The sequence below is a fragment of the Eptatretus burgeri genome, chromosome 13, assembly GCF_056783735.1.
Source record: "Eptatretus burgeri isolate ZD-2024b chromosome 13, Ebu_testis_v1, whole genome shotgun sequence".
Lineage (NCBI taxonomy): Eukaryota > Metazoa > Chordata > Myxini > Myxiniformes > Myxinidae > Eptatretus > Eptatretus burgeri.
In genome coordinates, this window is record NC_140973.1 from 75,580,495 (window position 1) to 75,605,614 (window position 25,120).

At 42.5% G+C, this 25,120-nt stretch overlaps 1 protein-coding gene across 1 annotated transcript in view; it reads left to right on the top strand.

Annotated features, from left to right (window-relative positions):
* The window catches only part of LOC147014819 (prospero homeobox protein 1-like), a 159,647-nt gene extending 136,744 nt beyond the window's left edge, over nt 1-22,903 (top strand). The window contains exons 8-9 of the mRNA XM_085850616.1: nt 2,290-2,484; nt 20,018-22,903. Of these exons, the coding sequence (XP_085706742.1) occupies nt 2,290-2,484; nt 20,018-20,200 (378 nt within the window). The 3' untranslated portion in view covers nt 20,201-22,903. The remainder of the gene's footprint in view (nt 1-2,289; nt 2,485-20,017) is intronic.
* The last annotated feature ends 2,217 nt before the right edge of the window (nt 22,904-25,120 follow it).

The following is a 25,120-nucleotide window of genomic DNA, read 5'->3' on the forward strand; positions in this document are numbered from 1 at the left end:
ATGATAACAGAGACAGGTGATCATCCTCTCTTTGGGATAGGACGTTCCAGGCACCCACCCGAATGGTCCGCCTCATGTTAACCCAAGGAGACCGCCGTCTGGTGGATGACACCTCAGCACCACTCCGACACATACTACTGCGATCTGACCTGGGAAGGTTACTCTGTGGTTTTCCTCATATCATCAAAGAGTGGAGGTCCCGAAGGCTTTGCCCCAATCCCGTGATCTGGTGAACTGCCCTGCGGATGGCAGCTGCACAGCAGGTACTCCCATGGAGTGGGTTTTCAGATTTCTTTACGTTTTGTTTTGTGCGGAGTGAAGGGTTTTACGGTGGCTGGCGTGCAAATCTTGCCACCAACCTCCTAATATAATGTAAACCAACTGTAGGAGGACATCCTCAGACACAGTTGTGCACTCGATATGGATGGCCGTTGGCTCACAAGGAGCTCCTCCGCCCTTTGAGAGGTTTTGTTCTTCATCCTGCTGGGTGTCCATATCATACACCCTCCTCACCAAGAAACTTGGTGGGGGAGATGGTTTAGTCGCCGACAATACAACCATGGAACAGGTTAGTACAGGTTTACATGATACCTGTAGTAAGTCACAGATCTAATCTGACCTGACCTGACAAAAGTGCATGGCTACAAGGCGTTGCTTTTGCCATCTTGGGGGGGAGGGGGTGGATTCATGCCTGGTGTTGGCTTAATGGTTACGGTGGTAGGCTTGGGATACAAAGATCCTGAGTTCAAATCCTGCTCAGCTGTTAAATTAATACCAGGTGGGGTTGACTCTGCCTGTCATCCTTCCGAGGTTGGCAAAACGAATGCCAGCTCGCTGGTATCCTGTGTCGGAGTGGTGAACAATCCAGGATTGTGCCGAATAGCCAAGGAGACTGCTTAGTCAGCACCAACGCTCTGCACAGAGTCTGGTCCCAATGGATGGATGGGTGGATTTGATGGGGCTTGCAGAACTGGTGGAATAGAGTAGTTCTTTTAAAAATAAAACATATAGACAGATTACCAATGGGGAAATTTAGGGGATTAAAGGGTTCGATAATGGGTTTCTGGACACAATACATAATGCCATGGATAGACTCTCAGATCTTTTTGAATGTGCTTTTACATGGGTGCTACTTTTTACACAGAAACCAACACTTATGCTAGACATTTAATAATGGCATAACTAATCTATATTACATGCATTAGCCCTTATCACAACCCCGCAACATCACACACACACACACACACACACACACACACACACACACACACACACACACACACACACACACACACACACACACACACACACACACATATATACATATATATATATATATATATATATATATATATATATATATATATATATATATATATATAGTGCTGTTTGTCTCCTAGACGAGGCTGGTAGAAGACATGTATATATGACCAGACGATACTGTGTAATAGAGCATCTGCTTTGAGTCTGTGAGGTCGGTTGGTCAAACACTGGCCGAGTCATACCAAAGACTTTAGAAATGGTATGTTTTACTTCCTTGCTTGACATTAGTCATTTGATGGGTAGAGTACAGAAAAACAACGCTGGGAAGGCAATGGGAAAGCACCCAGTATAGCCCTTGCCAAGGAACTGCTTCGGCAGCACCGACACTGTAAAGAATATGGAACAGCAACAAAAAAAAAGTCTTTCTTTTTTACTTGCTTCCCAATGCTGAGAATGCAAGTGGCACATTTGAACGGAGTATAAACTAAACGTACATTCCCAATTGTCATTATGAACATGAAAAATGATGGAATTTATTTTTATCTGTTCTTATTTTCCCACATTCTTATATATTCGCATTACTTCGTCGATTTTTCCAACCTCTTTACTCTTTTCTGCCTTCTCACACCCCTTCCTATCTTTTGTCTTAATTAAATGCGCCCATCTCCCGACAGTTACATAATATGTAGATGGCTCCAATCCATAGGAACACAAGGGGCTCCCTGTTGATACTGTGCCAGAGCAGCAGTTTCAGTGAAATTCCACTTTGTTGGAAATCGAATCGAGGACAGCACTGTGTCAGCATGTTGTTGATATTGAGTGAATCTAAGTCACACATTACTGTTTTCAACAAATAAATCTGTTCTCTACTTTCTAAGATGGGTATTTCTGCAATGCAGTGCAATAATTTTGCTTCTGAGTGATTGTGCTTCTGTCCTTCCATATCATGTCAACTTAGTCACAGCAATCCAACAACCCCCAATAATGGTGTCATCACAACTGTTATCCTGACTCCATCCCAAACAGTTCAACCGCTGCATCACATCTCAACTCATCAAGTGGTTCAGTAACTTTCGCGAGTTCTTCTACATCCAGATGGAGAAGTTTGCTCGGCAGGCCCTGAGCGAAGGCACAACCAATTCAGAGGAACTTGTCGTCACACAGGACTCGGAGCTTTTTCGATCGCTCAACTTGCACTATAACAAAAGTAACGACTTCCAGGTATACTCTCAGCTCTCACCTCTTCTTTTCAGGCTTTCAAACTGGCCCTCTTGTTCCTCCTCCTTTCTTTCTTGTTATTGCCATTGTTGATTTGATTTATTATAAAGTCTCATGACATTTGAATATCATCTGGTTGTTTGTGAGGCAGGCTTACAAGATCTCTCCTTTGACACTTTTTACACTGTATGGGCTGGCTGAGTGCACTGAATATTTTCATTCAATAAAAAAACCATGAGAAACTCGAGAGTTCATAGAACATCTTACCCCGCACAGTCTTGAGAAAAAGGACATGGGAAGGGTCATTTAAACTCTTGCCTTGTGTTTCCAAGCACAATCTATATTTCCTACGAGCCGTCATTCTGTCTGCATCTCGATATTCCCCCAGTACAGAGAGTGCAAGCGGCACATTTTATTGGTCAACATTGTCTAAAATGGCATTATCATTTGTCCAAGTACTGCTAAACTGGAATTTTTTGGAATTTCCAACAAGGTGATTTGCGTTCTACACTGTTCAACTATATAATGCAATTGAAATAAAATAAGAGTTTTTAAGGCTGTAGAAAATGTTATTTTTGGAAGTTTACTGGCGTAGATGCAGCGTCTTTTACACCACCTTATTACCTCCACCACCGAAGGTGAAGGAGGTTATGTTTTCACCCCTTTCTGTCTGTTTGTTTCTCTGTTTGTTAATTGCCGGAATGTTAACAAACTGATTCGGATCTGGATACTAGAATTTTTAAAGTGATTCTTCACCATTGAGAGATAGGGTCAAAAACGATATATAGCACGAGATCTCAAAAAGTTGTGGACAGATTCGGATGAAACTTGGTGGAAATGTTGGGTGTGTGGCAAGGAAGAATTGATTCAATTTTAGTGAAGATCCGAATTCAGATCCGGATCTGATAATTTTTTTAAGTGTTTCTTCACCATTGAGAGATATGGCTAAACCGATATATAGCACAATATCTCAAAAAGTTGTGGACACATTCAGATGAAACTTGGAATTGATTCGATTTTGGTGAAGATCTGAATCCGGATCGGGATCTGATAATTTTTAAAGTGATTCCTCACCATTGAGAGATATGGCCAAAATGATATAGTACTGTGTATGTAGCATGGTATTTCAAAAATGTAATGGGCTTGTTATGTTCTCGTGGATCAGGCATTATATGGCGGAGGGATGCGCTCCACTGAGTGCCCTTCTCGTTAGACATGTTATATTCGTTCTTCATGCCTGTTGTTTGTGTCCTTTATAACGTCCTTAAAAACAGTAAGTTTGCTGTTTGGAATGATTTTCAATTTTGTTTACCTGCCAGACAGGAAGGTAGACTCAAAAAATACCTGACTCATCTCTGTGCACATGGGACGAGATTTCATACAATTTGGCAAATTCAGAGCCAAAGTCCTGCCAAACTGCAAGTTAGTGTTCCGATTCATGTTCCGATTTGTGCTCTACAGTGTTCAAAAGATAAAATTCAATCGGAATAAAGTGCTTCCTCCATCATAGACTGACATCTGAAGACGAACAGACAGACAGTCAGAGGGAACCTCAACAACCCCACTTTGTGCTTAATTTTACCCCAAGGAAATGGATCTTCCCCACTACAAAAAACTGATTGTAGTTGGGAAGATCCATTTTCAAAAGGCACCAACAACGATTATGGTTGCCAAACAGGCAAGGCTCGGGTCCATCGTTTCAACTGCTGATTTATTCTCATCCGGGACACTGCAGAAGGACATTGTGTGCCTGAGATTACGTATCATTCTAAGGGAGAGGGGACATCACGTGACTGCAGTATGGTGATACTGAAAATGATGCGTCTCACAATCGGCTTAGCGAAGGCACGTGATGCCCCCGCACATCCTCTATTGGTGGGAACGTAACATCTTATGTCAATGCCTTTATAGTCCCAGGATGACGACCACTTCAGTGGTTAAAACGTCGGACCTGACCCTCGCATGATTGGCAGCTCCATATTAGCTGAAGTTTTCAATTTTTAACAGTTACTCTGTTTTTACACATGCCATTCCTTCTTCTTTCGTATGCAGCACATGGCTGTGGATAGCACCATTCGCTGGGAGCGCAGCTGTGCTGCTGATGCCTTGCCCCCTGTAGGATAGAGCAGAAATTTGGAATTTGTTCAGGGTACCGGCTCTTCACGAAGAACACCGTGGGATCTTTCACTTACACCAAATAATGCCGGCAGACGGGAAACCCAGTTTTTAATGTCCATCCAAGGGAAGACTCAAACATTGATGAATCACCCTGCATGACAGTTTATAGCTGGGTCGGGATTCAGACACAGGTTAGAGAGCTTAGAGGCCAGTATGTTCTCAGGTCTATGCCTTTCCTAATATAAATGAACATAACTTCATATAAAATATATATTTAATACTTTGGGGAAAAAAGAAGGTCGTGCAAAGATATTGTGTGCAGCGATGTTAACGTGGGTCATACACCAGGCAAACAAGTTTGTGTAAGCAACTGCCAGGGTACTTTCAAACACCCATGGCAAGTTTACCATGAGGGTAGAGACGCAGCCGGTGACTTTCCGTGGAAAGAGGGCATCATCAGAAGACGGCACCATGCAGAGGCATCTCCATGAATTTCTTTTTAATGGCTTATTCCTGTCTCTGCCCATCCATCGGCCTGTTGGCAAAGGGAGTTGACGTCGGGCAAGATGCCAGGCGATGCACTGCCAAGGTTTTGAAAATTTTCCTTTAGGAATTGGTTGTTCATTGAACCTTTCCCCTCCAGCTGTCTACTCGCCTGCTTTGGCCATCACAGTGAATTCAACCGTCTCGCGACTTAAAAGGGACATCATTACGGGCCATGCATCTGAGGGAGGTTTTGGAGCGGCAATTAGTGTGCTGCTAAAGAAGATTGTCAAATCTGGAAGTCTCATTGTTAATTTTGCTGCGTGCTTTATTCCGAGCATCCCATGCAGCCCGTGTGGATTTATTTATTCAATATATGAATTTGTCTAGGGTTTTTTTTTCTTGGAACGATCGCATTCATGTCTCTTTCATGGGAGGAAATGAAAGTGCTGAGCTTGCACTTTAAAGACCCTTTTGACTCCTGACCCTTACGTACTCCTTTGCTCATGAGCCCCCTGACTATACCCCTATCTCATCTCCAACTCTTATCCGCCGCCGACCGTTCGGACTTTGACTTTATGCATTCCAGCTTCAAAGGGCGGTCTACGTAGCACAGCTTTTAACATCTGAAGACTCCTCTGTTCCCCCCTCCGCTGCTTACTGGCGGCCGTTAGATCTGTCTCTGATGCAGCACACCCTTTGTCCCGCTCTTTGTCTCCACCGAATCTCTGTCTCCAATTTCCCATTGGTCTAGATAGCCATGAGGCCTCTCAATGGCCTACTCCCGCTTTGTCGTCGAGCAATGCTTCACCAACGATTGTGTACCCCCTTCTGATCTGCGCTGCAGTGGAGAGACCTCGAATGGCTATCAGGAAATTTGCCTGGTTTTGAAAGGACCACAAATATAAGGGCTTCATTAAAACAGTGAGCAGACATCAAGTGAACTTGAAAAGATATTTTGGAGTAAAAGTTATCGCCTGTCACTGTCCATGTTGCATTGGCTGCGGAAGTAATGAGATAGTCAAAATGGGTTGCAAGGTAACAACATCTGAAGTTTACAGAGGTGTGGAATTTGGTTTTATCTACATTATTTATATTGCTTATTAAACACAATGGGTAAGTTGCAGCTCACCGAATAATTATCCGGACACACAAGCAGCGTCTAAGTGTGAATGTTGTCAACCATTATCTCGAGATAGTCAGTCCCTGGATGCCACTTGTTACCTCCGTCACCGAAGGTGAAGGAAGTTATGTTTTCACCCCTTTTTATCTGTTTGTTTGTTTGTTTGTGTACAGGATATCTCAAAAAGTTGTGGACAGATTGGGTGTGTGACAAGGACGAATGCATTCAATTTTCGTGAAGATCTGAATCCGGAACTGGATACGCGAATTATTTAATTTTTAATGTGATTCTTCACCATTGAGATATAGGGCCAAAATCGACATAGTCCTGTGTGGCATGATATTTCAAAAATGTAATGGACCCTATATGTTCTCATGGATCAGGCGGAGGTATGCGCTCTACCGAGTACCCTTCTAATTTTGCATGTTTTATAAAATATAGCTCAGAGTGACTAAACTCACCTTTAAACTATCTAGTCTGGGTTGGATTCCTCATCCAATGATAAACTTTCATCCTGGAGCTGCTTTGCAGGCATCAGCGTTCCATCAATGATTGCATCATCCATCGATATGGGATGTTATGGCAGGTGTCCTTTATGCCAGCATTGCGTGCTGATGAATGTTAGCGATCCCACGGTGGTTGTAAAGAGAAAAGAGTCAGTCCTTTGAAAAGAGCAAGTCATTGTGTGTCTGTGCCCTCATGAGCAAATTCCAAATTGCTCTCCATCGACATGGGAACCTCCTCAGAGGCACAGCAATGCTTCAGTAATGATGAAACCAGCAGGATGACTTCATAATGAAATCCTGGTCCGATATGATGCATTCACTCGAAGAAGTCTAATTTTGCGTTGGTCGGATTGGAAGATCTGAAGAATAACCCCCCAAAGCATCGCTCCACTTCCTGCAGCATGAACTGTTGGCAGGATGAAATCTGGAGTCCATTGATTTGTGATGTTCCACTAAACATAAACCCTTCCATCCAATCTCCAAAATGTCAAAAGCAATCCATCAGTTCCCAAGGCTTTCTTATATTGGTCCAGAATTCAATCTTGGTGCTTGCACAACCAACCCGAGTTATGGATTCGGTTCTCATCTGCTATTAGGGGCTTGTGAAGAGGCGCCCAAATACCAGATTTAACGAGAGGGTTCATGGAGCACCTTACCCCACACACTTCTCAAGTATATAATTCATTTGAAATAAAATAATGATTTTCAAGGTCGTATCAAAGAAATTTTGGAAGTTCACTGCCGTTGATGTTCACCGCCTTTTACCCCACCATATTTAACATTTTACATTAGTTTGTCCCTGTTGTTTGTGTCCTTTATGACATCCTTAAAAACAGTAAGTTTCCTGTTTGGAATGATTTCCAATTCTGTTTGACTGCCAGGCAGGCAGACAGACTAAAAAAAAGTATCTCACTACTCTCTGTGCATGTGCGATCAGCATTAATCTAGAAGTATTAATTAAATATTAAATATTAACTTCTGAATTCATTAATTCAGAAGTTTCAATTGGTTAACTTCCGGTTCTGGGTTTGGAGCATTGGCAGGTCTCCTTTCAGGGCTCTCTGCTGACGATCTCAAAGTTAAGTTTCCGGTCGTTATCTGTCCCGTTTTAACTGTTTATTTTCTCACCTACATGTTACTGTGTGTTCCTAGTTCGGTTTTGTTTCAAAAATCGTGCTATTTTGTGAGATTTTGTCGACCTTGTCTTACCGGGTGTTTGAAGCCTACCCTTTGTTCCCCTCGGTGTACGATCGTGTTTATTTTTTTTTCTCCCCATTATCTTCAATGTCTATCTTCCCCACTTTCCTAACATCCCCCATCCCCCCCCCAACTAATTTCTTGTCTTAAATAAAAAAAGAAAAACCACTACCTTTTCCTTGCACACTCACGAGTCTCGATTCTTCTTCTTCTTCTTCTTCTTCTTCTTCTTCTTCTTCTTCTTCTTCTTCTTCTTCTTCTTCTTCTTCTTCTTCCTCATGCCGGCACACCATCTTTGTTCTCCTGAGTTAACCCCCTCTCGCCATTACCTTCACGATTTCTTATGATCTACAACCTTCCATTCCCGAATTTTACCTGTTCTTCAAAAATACATCAAAAAATAATAATCTTGTGTCTGACCTGCAACCATAACCACGTGATCCGTTTACACCCCCTGCGTTTATCGATCCAAATTCACCATTCACCTCAATTTTTTCTACAACACTTCCATGACCTAATCTGTTGAAAACTCTCTCAAACAATAATAATAATAACAAGTCTGGAGACAGCGATGGTTCACGAGCAATGTACATGGTTCACCTTTTTTATTTTTTGACCTTCGAGGGGACGCCACGGGCAAACTGGCGTGAATCGGGAAAAACGTAAATGATGAAAGTTGTAGTACTCGAAGAGCATGACTTGCATACCAACTTCATTTGAAACAGTTGAAAACCCGAGGAGCTCGATGCCCAATTTATTGATTTTTTTTTGACATTTTCTAAGTTTGTGACCTTGACCTTGGGACGAAAATGAAAAAATCGAGCTCCGTGGGGCTATGCAGGTGCCATTGGGCTATCCAAATACCGAAACCCCTGCCAGATTCGACAAACCCCCTCGGAGAAGATGTAACTTGAAACCGGCTACCCCCTAAAAACACGTATTTTTGGTGTGGCTCCGCCCATAATGGGCGCACTGCGCCCATTCGCAGGAAAACACAACTAGATCATGATATAAACCTCTCACCCAAATTTTATCAGGATCGGATCAAAACCCACGGAGCTATGCTCGGGACAGACAGACAGACAGACAGACAGACAGACACCCATAACGAATATAGTGGTCACTTACTGACTCGTGAACCAATAAAAACGATCTCTTATAATGCTTCATCTTCCTCTTTCAGACGGGTGGTACTCTTTACGGTATCATAATGCACTACTCTTCTACTATTTAAACAGACTGCTCTCAATTCGACCTTTCCTGCATACCTTGCCGAAAAAAAATCCAACTGTAACAGCATTTCTTTTCTCCATTCTCTAAATTCGCCTTCATTTCATCCATTAAGAAACGTGTTTAATCCATCTCTGACCTAAAACTTCAAAAAAAACCAATGTTTGCTATGAATGTTCGCTTTCCATCAACCATTCTTTTTTTTCTAATTTCAGTACCATCTCGCTCCTCTCACCCCTCACTCTCAAAGCAACCATCCCACTCTTCTCCCTCCAAGCCTCCCTCTCACCGCTCTCAAAAACTCCCTCCTCACCTTTCTCCCACCATTCACCCCCCTCACTCACCCTTCTCAAAGTTGCCCCCCCTCACATCCACAAAGCTTCCTCCTTCCACTGCCTTCTCACCTCCATCTCTTCACTCCACCTCCTCAAATCCTCAACTGCCTTCTTCCCCCTCTCTTGTCCCCCCTCTCCCCCAGCACCACAGAGTGTTTTCTCCTCATCTGGCCCCCTCCACAAGCTATTCTGCAATCCCCCACACTCTTTCAACAACCCTCCTTACCTCCCCATCTCATCCCTTGTCCAACCCCCCTCGTCCCCACCCCTGCACCCAAACCCTCCTCCCCTCCCTCTTCATTAACAGTGTGGACCTCAAATATCCAGGGCCTTCGCTCAAACCTTTCAGATCTTTCCATACAGGTTGCCACTGCTGAACATAAACTTTCCTCCCCCAAGACGTGTCTGACTCCCAAGTATCTCTCCCTGGTTACTCCCTGAGTATGACAGACCTGAGCCTCGTCCTGGTGGAGGAGTTCTCTTCATCAAAGACTCTATTCCTCTCTCCATGCACTGCCCTCACTCCCCCACACTCCCAGGAATACCTCTGCTTATGACTTCCTTCCACTCCCACCTCATGTTTATATGTGTACTGTACCGTCCACCAAACAGTGATGACTCCTTCTACACCTCACTATCCGAAAGCATGGACCAACTTCTGCATTCTCATCCAAACTCTCTCTTCCTCGTATGTGGCGACTTCAATTGTCATCACGCCAGTTGGCTAGGTGTGGGTACCTCTCTCACCTGCCATGGCACCTCAGCAAAAGCTTTCTACGACTCATTGGGACTGACTCAATCGGTCAACTTCCCGACCCGGATCTCAACCAATGGTACTCTATCTCGTCTGGATCTGATTTTGAAAAATTTCCCTGACAATATCTGCTGCTCTTCCTCCGCTCAAATCGGTTCTTCTGACCACGACCTTATCCAAGTGGACATGTCTCTGGCTATTATCAGAGAACCACCTCACCGCTGTCGAGTCTGGCATTTCACTCAAGCCGACTGGCAGGGTCTCCAAGCAGCCATCAAACTTATAGACTGGTCTCCTATCGCTACTTTCTCCAACATCAACTCATCCTGGGAAGTCTTTCAAAGAAACTTGCTCTCCCTCGTGCACAGATTTATACCCTCTCGTCTTCAGTTGTCCTCCCCTTTCTCCCGCCCTTGGTTCACTGAAGCTTATGACGAGGCAGTTGTCTTGAAACAACTTGCCTTTGCTTCATGGAAAGCAAACCCAACTGAGGGCAATCTCAGTTCTTTCCATAAAACTTGGAACAAGTGTGTATCTACCCTCAGCAGAGCCAGAAAACAACATCTTTCTAATCTCAAGTCTGAACTTTCAAACCTCTCCCTCCTCAAAATCCTGGTGGCGTCTAATCAAATCTGTTTCTGGTGTATGTTCCCCCTCCATCCCTCCCTTATCTCAAATGGCAGCACTGCTGATACCGCACGTGAAAAAGCTGAATGCCTAAACTGTGTTTGCAGCTAAATCTTGTGTCCAAAACCCATCACTTTCTCTACCCACATTACCCAGTCACACCCAACTGTCCCTGGACTCTGTGTCCTTTTCTCTTGACAAGGTGGAGAGCTTGCTGTCAAACCTCGACTCAGATTCTGCAACTGGTCCAGACGGCATCAGCCCACGTGTCCTCAAAGCCTGCTCTTCTGTTCTTTAACACCCTCTCTCTGTTCTATTCACCCTCTCATTTGCTCAAGGTCATCTGCCATCTGCTTGGAAATCTGCAAACATCACTGCCCTGCATAAAAAAGGTGCAAAAACAGATCCCTGCAACTACAGACCAATCAGCCTTCTCCCAATCATCAGCAGGGTTATGGAATCCATCATCGCTTCAGACATGAAATCCTTCCTCTTCTCCAATGGCTTGATTTCCCATCATCAATTTGGTTTCAGACCAGGTCACTCTACCTTGGAAATGCTGCTTCTGCTCTCCCAACAATGGATGGAGGTTCTCAATTCCAGACAGGAAATCCGAGCCGTATCCCTAGACATATCACATGCTTTTGACACAGTCTGGCACCCTGCTGTGCTCACCAAACTCTCTTCCTATGGTATCCAAGGCCATCTCCACTCATGGCTCACAGACTTCCTCTCCTGTCGCAGTAAACGTCTGGCCAGTAAACGGAGTTCTTTCATCCCTTCTTCTTGTCCAGGCTGGAGTTCCTCAAGGTAGCGTTCTCGGCCCTGTTCTTTTTCTGATTTTCATCAATGATCTCTCCGACTCTCTGGAAAATCCTCTATATTTCTTTGCTGATGACTCCACCCTCTGCTGTACCATCGGTCATCCCTCAGACCGGCAAGCAGCAGCTTCTTCGCTCACTGCAGATCTGGATAAAATCACAAACTGGTCCAACACGTGGAACATGTCTTTCAATCCGGACAAATCTCACACTCTCACTATGTCTCTCCGAAAGGACCATTAAGAAAATCCCCCCATCCACTTTCTCAACAATCCTCTGGAAGAAGTCCTTTCTTTCAAGCTTCTGGGTCTCACTATCTGCCATGACCTTTCTTGGGAAAGCCACATTTCAAACCTCGCCTCCAAAGCCAGTCGCCGACTGGGAATCCTCCGTCGTGCAAAGTCCTTCCTCGGCCCACCTGAGCTCCTGACCACTTACAAAGCTTTTGTCCGCAGCCTGATGGGAGTACTGCTCTCCCCTCTGTGCTGGGGCTTCTGCCTCTAACCTCTCTTGGCTTCACGCTGTCGAAACCAAGGCATTTCGGATCATTGGCATCTCCCGCAATGAGGCTGAGTCTTTTGGCCTCTCACTCAATCACCGCAGGCTGGTCGGTGGTCTTTCTGTCTCCTACCGTCTCCTCTCCAGCTTCGCCCCCCCCCCCCCCCGCTCTCTCTCTCTCTCTCTCTGCGATTTGTCCCCAACACATTTCCGCAGGGCGCTCAAGGTCGGCCAACAACCCCCTTCTGGTAAAACTACCAAAATCACGAATCGCTGCTCACCTTCACTCTTTCATTCCTCTTTTTTTCCCACCTTTGGAATAAACCCCCTCACTCTATTCAATCCCATTTTTCCCTCCAGGCCTTCAAAACAGCCGTTCACCACCACCTCTTATCATCCCCCATCCAAACCTCGATCTTTTCTACCCCCGATAATCCACCCAAGCCCACCTCCTTCAAATTCCCTGCTTTCCTTCCTGAAAGTCCCTGTAATGTCCATCTTCTATTCCCCATGTTCCCCGTCCCATCCTTCTCCCTTCCACAGATCTCGTAATGTCTCTGTTCCCCACTGTTTTGTCCTTCCCACTCCCGCCCCTCTTGTCTCATGCCCCCCTTGATGTGCGTTGTGTGTTCGCTCTCATACGAGCCTCGACAAGGTATACAAAATTTTTTAAGAAGTAAATTACTGTTAAACTACAGGTTCGTTTTCCAATCCATGTTCAAAATATAACATTTAATTGAATTATTTATCCTCGATTATAAACTGACATTTGTATACAGACAGAAGTGAACCCATTGCGTAACCCCGATTTTCGCTTCTTGTGCACGGGGGAATGATATGGAACACCAGTAAACGAATCGTGTGACTGTGAACATCCATTGTTGACAATTTCCATGGTTTGGGTGCTTTCCCATCCCATGATGTATTCAATGTCACAAGTTACTTTCGGTGGTGTTGGTGTTACGTCCATAGCTCTTCTCGAGTGATCATATAGCTGCAGGGGCTTAAAGTATACTGGTGTTTGTGAGGTCACTTCAGGATTCTATAAACTGGAAGTAAATCATGCGAGAGGAAACGCAGTAATGGCGATTATCTATCTATAATTCCAGCAATGTGTGTCTATGTGTCTGTGACCGCTGTTTCTCGCCAACCACTGGTCCGATCTAATTGAAACTTGCCAGCTATATTGCTGGGGACCTGAGTATGTGCCTTTTCAAGGTTTAATATTAATCGGATAAGTGCTTCCCAAGTTATGGCCATTTATTTACCAACCAATGACAAGACACGTTGCTGCGTAGGCGTGGCTGTTGGGGAAGAGATTCTCAGCCGCGTTCCCCATTACAGGTTACAACGTACGGACTTCTGGATAGTGATGATTAACTGTATTCTCATAATTTCTCGATTTCTTATGCGCATTTATAGATAAACACAATGCCCTAATCCAGTCATCGTTTATGAGAGCGAAGGAACAGCCTGTGTGGTTGTTTGAAAGTTTTTTTTTTGGTTTTTGTTATCCCACCCTCTCCCTAAGGGAGGGAGCAGGATATTGTAATCGTCCGGTTTGTTTGTCTGTCTGTCCGTTAGCAACTTTACGGCAAAACGGCTTCAGCAAACACCATCAAATTTAATCCACAGGTGGGCAATGAACCTTGGATGACCCCATTAGCTTTTGGGTCCAATTGGATCAAAGGTCAAGGTCAAGGTCACGAAAAGATCAAAATCGTTTTTCGCTCATAACTTCATCAAAAATGATCTGATTTACTTCAAACTAAGCTTATAGTGAACCTTATTCTATTTGTCACTTATAATCCTACCCATTCCTATGGTGAAAAATGCATATTTGTGAAGATCGGTAGGGTCCGAAGTTTTGGGGGTCATGGTCATCGGTCAAAATTACAAATTTTCCATTAAAACTAAAACATGGTTACGAAAATACAACTTTACGGGAAAACGGCTGGCTCAAACACTGTCAAATTGTATCCACAGGTGGGTAATGAACCTTGGATGACCCCATTAACTTTTGGGTCCAATAAGGTCAAGGTCAGGTCACGAAAAGGTCAAAATCGTTTTTCGCTCATAACTCCGTCAAAAATGATCCGATTTACTTCAAACTAAGCTTCTAGTGAACCTTATTCTATTTGACACTTAAAACCCGAACAATCCTTTAGTGAAAAATGCATATTTGTGAAGATCAGGGTTAAGGATATATCAAATTTAAATTTGATCCCCAAAATAGCTTTATGCCTTAAATGGAAGGGATTTGTTGTTCCTGGCACCACTTGTTTTTCTTGGTTTTGGTTTTTTTTTGCACGTACGTTTTTTTTTCTTTTTTTTTCCTCTCTTCTCTTCTCTTTGTGTTTTTCCTTACGATAACATTGTGAAAAGGCAAAATACGTTGGCGCTAATTGAATAATTGGCCATTAAAACTAAATTGTGAATAATCGTAACTGTGATATGCGAACTTCCGGACAGTGAGGACTTAACTTCCGGACTTCCGAATAGTGATGACTTACTGTATTCTTTCTTGATTTCTTTCTCGATTTTCTTATACACAATGCCCCAATCCAGTTGTCGTTTACGACAGCGAAGGAACGGCCTGTGTGGTTGTTTGAAAGTTTTTATCCCCCGCCGCGTGGCGGAAGGGGGATATTGTTATCACCCGGGTCGTCCGTCCGGCTGTCCGTCCGTCCGTCCGGCATGCTGGGCGTCAACATTTATAGCTGTGAGTGCGATAACTCATAAACTGTTCGCCATATCAATTTGAAATTTGGGTCACACATGTACCACCTGAAAAGGAAGAACCCTATTTATTTTGGGCGTGGCCGGCTCCAAGATGGCCGACTGGGGCAGCGTCAACATTCATAGCTGTGAGTGCGATAACTCATAAACTGTTCGCCATATCGATTTGAAATTTGGGTCACACATGTACCACCCGAAAAGGAAGAACTCTATTGATTTTGGGCGTGGCCGGTCCAAGATGGCCAACTGGGTCGGCCATCTTGAAAAAAATGTTTTTGTAATAAATGGAAAACCGCTTATCTGATTTCACTTATTTTTCAATGGCGGGGGATTCCCCATCTCTGGTATATTTTTATCCCCCGCCACGTGGCGGAAGGGGGATATTGTTATCACCCGGGTCGTCCGTCCGTCCGGCTGGGCATCAACATTTATAGCTGTGAGTGCGATAACTCGTAAACTGTTCGCCATATCGATTTGAAATTTGGGTCACACATGTACTACCTGAAAAGGAAGAACCTATTGATTCTGGCCTGGAGCGGCGTCAACATTTATAGCTGTGAGTGCGATAACTCATAAACTGTTCGCCATATGGATTTGAAATTTGGGTCACACATGTACCACCTGAAAAGGAAGAACCCTATTGATTTTGGGCGTGGCCGGATCCAAGATGGCCGACTGGTGCAGCCATCTTAAAAAAAATGTTTTTTCGCCATATCGATTTGAAATTTGGGTCACACATGTACCACCTAAAAAGGAAGAACCCTATTGATTTTGGGCGTGGCCGGATCCAAGATGGCCGACTGGGGCTCTATCTTGGAAAATAAGTTTTTTGTAATAAATGGAAAACCGCTTATTTGATTTCAATTATTTTTCAATGGCAGGGGATTCCCCATCTCTGATGGTATATTTTTTTTGGTTTGCATGTACGGGCACACGAGAGCGAAGGAATGGCCTATGTGGTTGTTTCTGGAAAGCGGTTTGAAAGTTTTTTTTTTTTTTTTTTTTTTTTTTGCACGTACGGGCATGCACGTACGGGCACGTACTAGTGTTTTAAAACAGGTTATTCGACCCATCATTTCATTTCATTTCATTTTTTTTATTGTCCACGTGAAACATTGGAATTTTTCCATCCACTGGCGATTCAATTCAAAAAGGGTGCATCACATCCTTTTCACATTGGCATTAAACATATGAATGTAATTAAGCACAAATGATAGTCTAAAACGACAGAAGTGTGAAGGTGAATGCCTGCATGATGAAAACATGCCTGCGTTGTTCCTGTTCCCGTTCATCAAGTACAATGTAAAAAGTAAATAATGACGGAACCGTTAAATTCACAATCTCTTCTCTCTATCTTCCCATTGTTATATTAACAAAATTACTGTTCTGTTTGTTAAGAACAATGTTAAAAGCAAAAAAACACAAAAACATTTCATTCACACTCTCGCAAGATTCCGTCATCTCGCAATTATTCAATAAAAATAGTGGTTAAGTAAGATAAATGATGGGGGACAAAAAAATATAAGGTAATTCATAATGAAAACAATAATATGCAAACAGAACTCCTCAGAAAAAGACTTTTATAATAAAATAGATGTTATGGTCCCTGTTCGAAATAGTGAAGAAAAAAAATCGTCGAATGGACAGAGAAACAAACAAAACAAGCAGTCATAGACTGTTACTTACGAAATCGTCAACTTGACCTCTGACCTTGTCTAATAAAAGCTGTCTCTCGAGAAGGTTGTGACGCAAACCAGAAGTTTCTACGATGATTCTGTATCAAACCATCAAAAATCATAACGTCGACCGAAGCAAAAATCTCCATTTCTCCACACAATTATACCTTAACGTAACTCAACGACGCGTCTGCTCGAGCGCACTGCATCATGGGACGACCCATGACGCGTCGAGTGAAATATTTTTTATACAATCTTAAAACGTCTCCAAAACATCCGATTTTTACCAGAATTTCTACAACCGAGTTTTAAGCGTCCTAATCGATCGCAAAAACCGAAGACAAAATTAAAATTGAAGTTAAAATGGAGTCGTAACGTCGAGCGAAGCAAAAATACTCCATTTCTCCACGTGAATTTACGGAATTATGTTTGACCTCACTGTGACCTTGACCTTTGACCGATTTTGACCAAAATCTAATCAGCACAAGCCATCACCCTCCTGAATCACGTGGTGTAATTTGACATTGGTAGCTTCTTCCGTTCTCGAGTTATCGTGCCTACAAACAAACAAACAAACAAACAAACAAGCAGTCATAGACTGGTACTTACGGAATCGTCAACTTGACCTCTGACCTTGTCTAATAAAAGCTGTCTCTCGAGAAGGTAGCGACGCAAACCAGAAGTTTCTACGATGATTCTGTATCAAACCATCAAAAATCGTAACGTCGACCAAAGCAAAAATCTCCATTTCTCCACACAATTATACCTTAACGTAACTCAACGACGCGTCTGCTCGAGCGCACTGCATCATGGGACGACCCGTGACGCGTCGAGTGAAATATTTTTTATACAATCTTAAAACGTCTCCAAAACATCCGATTTTTACCAGAATTTCGACAACCAAGTTTTAGGCGTCCTAAGCGATCACAAAAACCGAAGACAAAATTAAAATCGAAGTTAAAATGAACTCGTAACGTCGAGCGAAGCAAAAATCTCCATTTCTCCACATGAATTTACGGAATTATGTTTGACCTCACTGTGACCTTACCATTGACCGATTTTGACTAAAATCTAATCAGCACTAGCCATCACCCTCCTGAATCACGTCGTGTAATTTGACATTGGTAGCTTCTTCCGTTCTCGAGTTATCGTGCCCACAAACAAACAAACAAACAAACAAGCAGTCATAGACTGGTACTTACGAAATCGTCAACTTGACCTCTGACCTTGTCTAATAAAAGCTGTCTCTAGAGAAGGTAGCGACGCAAACTAGAAGTTTCTACGATGATTCTGTACCAAACCATCAAAAATCGAATGTTTTGGACGTTTGACCTCACTGTGACCTTGACCTTTGACCGATTTTGACCAAAATCTAATCAGTGCTGGCCACCACCCTCCTGAATCACGTGGTGTAATTTGACATTGGTAGCTTCTTCCGTTCTCGAGTTATCGTGCCTACAAACAAACAAACAAACAAACAAACAAGCAGTCATAGACTGGTACTTACGGAATCGTCAACTTGACCTCTGACCTTGTCTAATAAAAGCTGTCTCTCGAGAAGGTAGCGACGCAAACCAGAAGTTTCTACGATGATTCTGTATCAAACCATCAAAAATCGTAACGTCGACCAAAGCAAAAATCTCCATTTCTCCACACAATTATACCTTAACGTAACTCAACGACGCGTCTGCTCGAGCGCACTGCATCATGGGACGACCCGTGACGCGTCGAGTGAAATATTTTTTTATACAATCTTAAAACGTCTCCAAAACATCCGATTTTTACCAGAATTTCGACAACCAAGTTTTAGGCGTCCTAAGCGATCACAAAAACCGAAGACAAAATTAAAATCGAAGTTAAAATGAACTCGTAACGTCGAGCGAAGCAAAAATCTCCATTTCTCCACATGAATTTACGGAATTATGTTTGACCTCACTGTGACCTTACCATTGACCGATTTTGACTAAAATCTAATCAGCACTAGCCATCACCCTCCTGAATCACGTCGTGTAATTTGACATTGGTAGCTTCTTCCGTTCTCGAGTTATCGTGCCCACAAACAAACAAACAAACAAACAAGCAGTCATAGACTGGTACTTACGAAATCGTCAACTTGACCTCTGACCTTGTCTAATAAAAGCTGTCTCTAGAGAAGGTAGCGACGCAAACTAGAAGTTTCTACGATGATTCTGTACCAAACCATCAAAAATCGAATGTTTTGGACGTTTGACCTCACTGTGACCTTGACCTTTGACCGATTTTGACCAAAATCTAATCAGTGCTGGCCACCACCCTCCTGAATCACGTGGTGTAATTTGACATTGGTAGCTTCTTCCATTCTCGAGTTATCATTTTTTGGATGTTTGACCTCACTGTGACCTTGACCTAGTGACCGATTTTGACCAAAATATAATCGGCACTAGCCATCACCCTCCTGAATCACGTGGTGTAATTTGATATTGATAGCTTCTTCCGTTCTCGAGTTATCTGTACCAAACCATCAAAAATCGGATATTTGACCTCACTGTGACCTTGACCTTTGACCGATTTCGACCAAAATCTAATCAGCACTTGCCATCACCCTCCTGAATGTTGTGGTGCAATTTGACATTGGTAGCTTCTTCCATTCTCGAGTTATCGTGCCAACAAACAAACATACAAACAAACAAACAAACAAACAGAAACGGACGTTATCAATATACTTACGAAATCTTTAGATTTCGTAAGTAAAAAGAATAAGCTTATTATTATGTGAGAAAGATTACATTAGTGCGAACCCGGAAATATGGCCAATCATCTGTTTATAGATTTAAAATTAAATAACATTGCATCATGTCATTGCTTTTGATTCGTCATGTGATGGTCTCTCTCTGCATTGTGGTTCTTGACATGAGGAAGGTTTGTTGCGGTGCTGAAACATAAGAATGGATAAATGTTTTGTTTATTCTCATCTGCTGCATTTATCATCATAATCCACATCACAAACTTCCTAAACACTAATATCCTCACTGTCAACATCGGATAGAGGAATGTGGGGCAGCAACTCTTACCCCTCGGGTTGTAGGTGGGGTAGTGTCCTTACTCCACTGCACTCAACTCGACTTCATATCCCAGTGAATATGGGCTTCAAAAAAGATGAGAAATAAACTCTTTCAGTAAAAGAAGCTTATAAAGACTTCTCACAGCTCAGCTATGATCCCAAAGCTAAACTGTTGTTTCATCTATGACGTCATATTACACCGTTGTTTTATATTGCACACATCGCAGTAAGGTGGGAATTAATTTATATTTGGAGCACCCATGGTAGAGAGTAAACCCTGAAATTATTTTGTCCAAAATGCAAGTGTGATTCTGGATGCTTGTCTGTGTTTGTCAAATTTGATTTTTGTGACGTCACTTTTATTTGCACCTGATTATCTCATTCCCTAGGTTCCCAATCGCTTCCTCGAGGTTGCGGAGATCACTCTGCATGAATTCTTTCTGGCCATCCAGGCAGGAAAGGACTCTGACCCATCGTGGAAGAAGGCCATTTACAAGGTGATTAGCAAACTGGACAGCGATGTTCCTGAGGTGTTTCGGACACCAGGTTGCCACTGGGACTCCTCGCCATGATGAGGATAATTTGGCGAGCCTGGGAGGCTTGTGTGAGCGGTGTAGGGAGGGAAATCCACCCCCTTCCAACTTCCGCAATGGAACATTTTCATTTGTGGGAGTTCAGACGATCGTGTCCCAAGGTGTGACAGTACATGTCGTAACACACGTGCACGTGTACAAAGCAAACAAACAGACAGGGTTTTGTGGTTTGCATTCCCCTTCCTCCCACTGAACCAAACCGCTGTTTTTTCTTTTCTTTGTAACCCACTGAACAAACGGCAGCATATGCCAAGTTACAATTAGGGATTCTGTGATGATCGTTCAAAAAGATGCATTAAAACGCAACGTTTATTCTTCGGCCTTTGTGAGAAAACTAACAGGCCGTAGGCTTGATGTGGCGCGTGCCGGAGCGGATGTACTTTGTGAAGAGACAACATGGAAATGCACTTTAAGTGGCGTCTGTTCGTCCCGCCGTAGCCGCTGATCAAAAACGCAACACGCAAGAAGCAGTTGCTAAATCTGGTCACATAAATCGCCCATTGATCTTTGGATTCGCTGTTGATGTTGTGCTGGGAAATTGACAGCACTTTCCATAATACGAAGGGAATGGGTTGGGGGTAAAACAGGGGACTGACCCAGCACCGGGTTTGGGCTTGTGAACTCGACTTCTCAACTCAGGCTCAAATTGGTCTTGATAAATGGACTCGGGCTCATGTTGGTCTCAAATAATGGACTCGGGCTCAAGCTAGTCTCCATAAATGGACTCGGGCTCAAAGGGGTCTCGATAATTGGATTCAGATTCGAGTTGGTCACGATTAATGGACTCGGGCTCAAGTTGGTCTTGATTAATGGACTTGGGCTCAAATTGGTCTCCATAAAATTGACTTGGTCTTGAGTTGGTCACCATAAATGGACTCTGGCTCGAGTTGGTCAAATGAAGATGGACTTGGACTCATGTTTGTCTCTGAGATGGCAATGGCAGAGGTATTCATTTGGAGGCCCAAAGCAAAATGCAATAGTGGCCCAGTGGGGCCCCTCTCATTGGGTGAATTTCAAATTATTTTTGATAAGTATGATGGCATTTCTAAATTTCCAAAAACGCATTGTTCTGCCATGGCACACATGGGTTAGTCGATTTACTAATGAGGGGTTGTTTTTTGAATTGTAGTGTGGATTTGATAAACAATATCGATATGTATTGACATTAGGCGTTATACACCTTTTATTGTGATTCTTGTTGCTTTTGTATGCATTAAACGTAGTTATTATTCCCCTTAACCTGCCTTCTCTACTAACCTCACCCCATAACTTTGTAATAGTTTTGCGTAGTTAAATATCAGGGGAAAACTTCGTTGTTTTTTTTAATCATCGTGTAGCTGCTTTTTTCCCTTGATATCGAGTTTTCCTTTTGTGTTGTGTTTTTCATCGCTCACAAGTTGATGTTTTTTTTCCACAAACTGAGACCCCCTCCCCCCCCCCCCAAACTACATCACCACCTCCGGGGTCCTGTCTCGAAAGATTGTGGACCACCATCGGTTGTGTGGGGGCCTTTGTTGCCTCGAGGCTCCATGCAATACCGGACTTTCAAGATGACGTATTAATGCTGATGAGGCTTTCTGTGCATGCAGTGTGCGTTTTCAGTGACTCACTTCCGCTAGCCGGGGCACTCTTAACCTGCCGTTGCTAGCATGAACTCCGTAGTTCAAATTTCCATTTTTTTTACATGATTTTCAGCATTTTAATGAACGAATGACAATTTGCAAATGGTTCACCATAAATATCCTGTCCCTGGATGCAAATCGGACTCACGAAAATGTAGGAAATACGAGAAATATTCGTGGATGAGAGGTGTCACGTTCATACTATTTCCTGTTAATACAAGTGAGCCGAGGCAGCAGATAAATACATAAATAAATAAATAATACTATTTATAATTAAAAAATATATACATATATAACACACACATTGATGGATGCTTCTCTTTTTAGCAATAGATGCAAAATCTAGTATAATTTTTCTTGTGGGCCCAAAACGAAACAAACTAAATTTATGTAATTTAAAAAGTTAGCCTGGTGTTGGCTTCACAGTTAAGGGGGCTGGCTTAAGATCCTAGGGTCTTGAAGTGAGGCCCCTGTCGTGCTGGTGAGAATTAACACCAGGTGGGTTGACTCGGCCTGTCATTCTTGTGAGGTCGGTAAAATGAGTACCAGCTTACTGGTAACAGGGGGCAATGCATCAGCAGCACAGCTGTGCCACCAGAAAATGATGTAGCCAAGCAGCCACAAGCTGCAAATGAAAAAAATTAATAAGAATTGAAAAAGTTGATTGATTAATTTATTTATTCACAAGCCCCAGGTATGATCCTCCCATCGCTGTTAAAAAGCATCCAAACCAGATACGGTGTCTCCCTTAGGGAGACACGGTGTCGACCTGGTACATCCTGCTCCCACGTGAATAATAGTTGGCACAAGGTTTGTGTATTTTCATGTCGTGAAGATGTCCTTTGTCGAAGAGTTGGTCACCATGACTTTGTTGGTAATGATGCATGGTATAGTGTTTCCCATTGCAGACGTCTGTTAATAGATCACCAAGACTACCATGATCACAGGCGGCACTCCCGCAAGGTTCAAAGTCCATTCACTGGTCGCGATCTGTCGGGAGTTTGGGGAGAACGTGCTCGTCCACGATCCTTCGGCCCACATCATTTGGATTTTGCAGTATGGGGAGCTGCAGGATCTCGGTGCTTTGGGTGGCCTGAGAAAGTTATTGAACTCTTTCGTTGTGCGGAGGCACAACCCTTTCTGTCAGGTACTTTTCCAAGTATTTTCAGATTCTTTCAAAAGCTTTGTGAGCCATTTTGGGTAACAAACCTTATCTCGCATGCACAATATATGGAAACATGCCCCGATCAACATTGCTGATAAGGGGTTATGTGCATGCGTGCCAGCATTCTGGGGAAGATTACGTCATTTTGAAATTCCTGTGTTGCATGGGTTGTCTGGCCTGAACGCCGCCACTGTGTGATGGCTTTGGACTTGAGTTGGTCTATACAAGATGGGCTCATTCAGACTGGTGATAGTCTCAACAAAATGGACTCGGGACTCGAGTTTACTCGAATTTGTCTCACGAAGGTGGACTCAAACTCGAGTGGTTTCTGGAAGATGGACTCGGACTCAAGTTGGTCTCCATAAGAACGTCGATCGTGGCCTTGATGGCAGAAAATTAATGTGAATTATTTAGAAACATACACGCACTCTCTTAGTCTGCAAAATTATTTTCACTTTTTATCATCATCTCAGGAGGTTTGTTTTGAGTTTGAAGAAAAGATTTCTGCCTGTAGTCACAAACAGGGTATTATAAGATCTCTTTAATGAACTTTCCTGTATTTCAAACCTCTCCTGCACTGGATGTGCTTTGACAGTCAATGTCCTTTGAATCGAAATGGTCACACTTCACAATGAGATCCAAAATGAAATGTCATGAACGTACCCAGATAATCGGTGGAATAATTTTTCTCTAATCATAAATTTCTTAAGTTACATACAGTATTCTTCATTAGGCAATCTTCTCCTTTACTCTGATTTTGAGAATTACAACAGATTAAGGAAAATAAGTGGACCAAATTAATTAAGATATTGATTACAAAAGTTGAGTACAGCACTTGTTACAAAAAAACAGCTTGTAGTGTTCGATGGAGTCAGAGCTTATCATAAGTATTGAGTACATGAGCAAACCAAAGAAACCCAACAAGAAACGTTGCTTGTGTCCATCATGCCATGAGTTACTATGTATGAGATCATATATCTCGATTTGGGGATTTTGGTGTACTTCTGTTTCCATTTTGGGATATCAGTGTGATTGATTCAATATTGATTTTGGTATTTCATTAGGATTTGGTATTTATTTTAAGAGTTAAGTGAGATTTGGTGTGTGGACTTGGGTATTACAGTATCAGGATTGATTTTATGATTTCATTGAGATTCACCATTGATTTTGGGATTTAATTGAGGTTCAGTATCGATTTTGGGATTTCATCATCAGCATTGATTTTGGGACTCCAGGAAATATTGGCATTCATTTGGGGATTTTATTAAGTATTGACATTGAATTGGGGATTCCAGTATGATTCGGCATTGATTTGGGGATATCATGAAGTATTGGCATTTATTTCGGGATTTCAATATAATTCGCTATTCAGTTTGTCATTTCAGGATGATGTAATTATTTTGGGATTTAAATTTGCTTCCTTGTTGATTTTGGAGATTTCAGTACAACTCTGTAATGATTTTGGGATTTCACTGTGATTCTTTATTTTTTTTTTGTGGTTTCAGTTTGATTCGCTATTGTTTTTACGATTCCACTATGATTTGGTATTGATTTTGGGATTTCAGTATGATTTGGTGTTGATTTTGGGATTTCAGTATAATTTGGGAAAGATTATGGGATTTTAGTATGATTCAGTATTGATTTTAGGATTTCACTATGATTCTGTATTGTTTTGTGGTTTCAGTTTGATTTGGTATTGATTTTAGGATGTCAGTGAGATTCAACATTGTTGAGAAACCACATGCACAATTACCATTGTGAGAAAGCAATAAGACGTACAAAGCGCTTGGTGAAAGCCGAGAGGGAATGTGTGGCTCAGAGAGTAAACAAAGCACTGAATGAAACTAAAACGAAAATATAACGATATTCAAAATGGTTGCAAGGCAACATTTGGAGGACACTTATCAGTTCATCCATCTGATCTTTTTCAGCCTAATATGGTCCTAAATGATGTAAATTAATTGAGTAAGAACTCTTGCAGTATTGAGAATATAAATGAATATTTATAAACCTGCTTGGCCTTTGTATATGAGACCTTTGTTTTCAGCCTCTTATCTTTACAAAGCGAATAATAGAGAGGAAAGCTTAATTAATAGATCAAGCAATCACTGG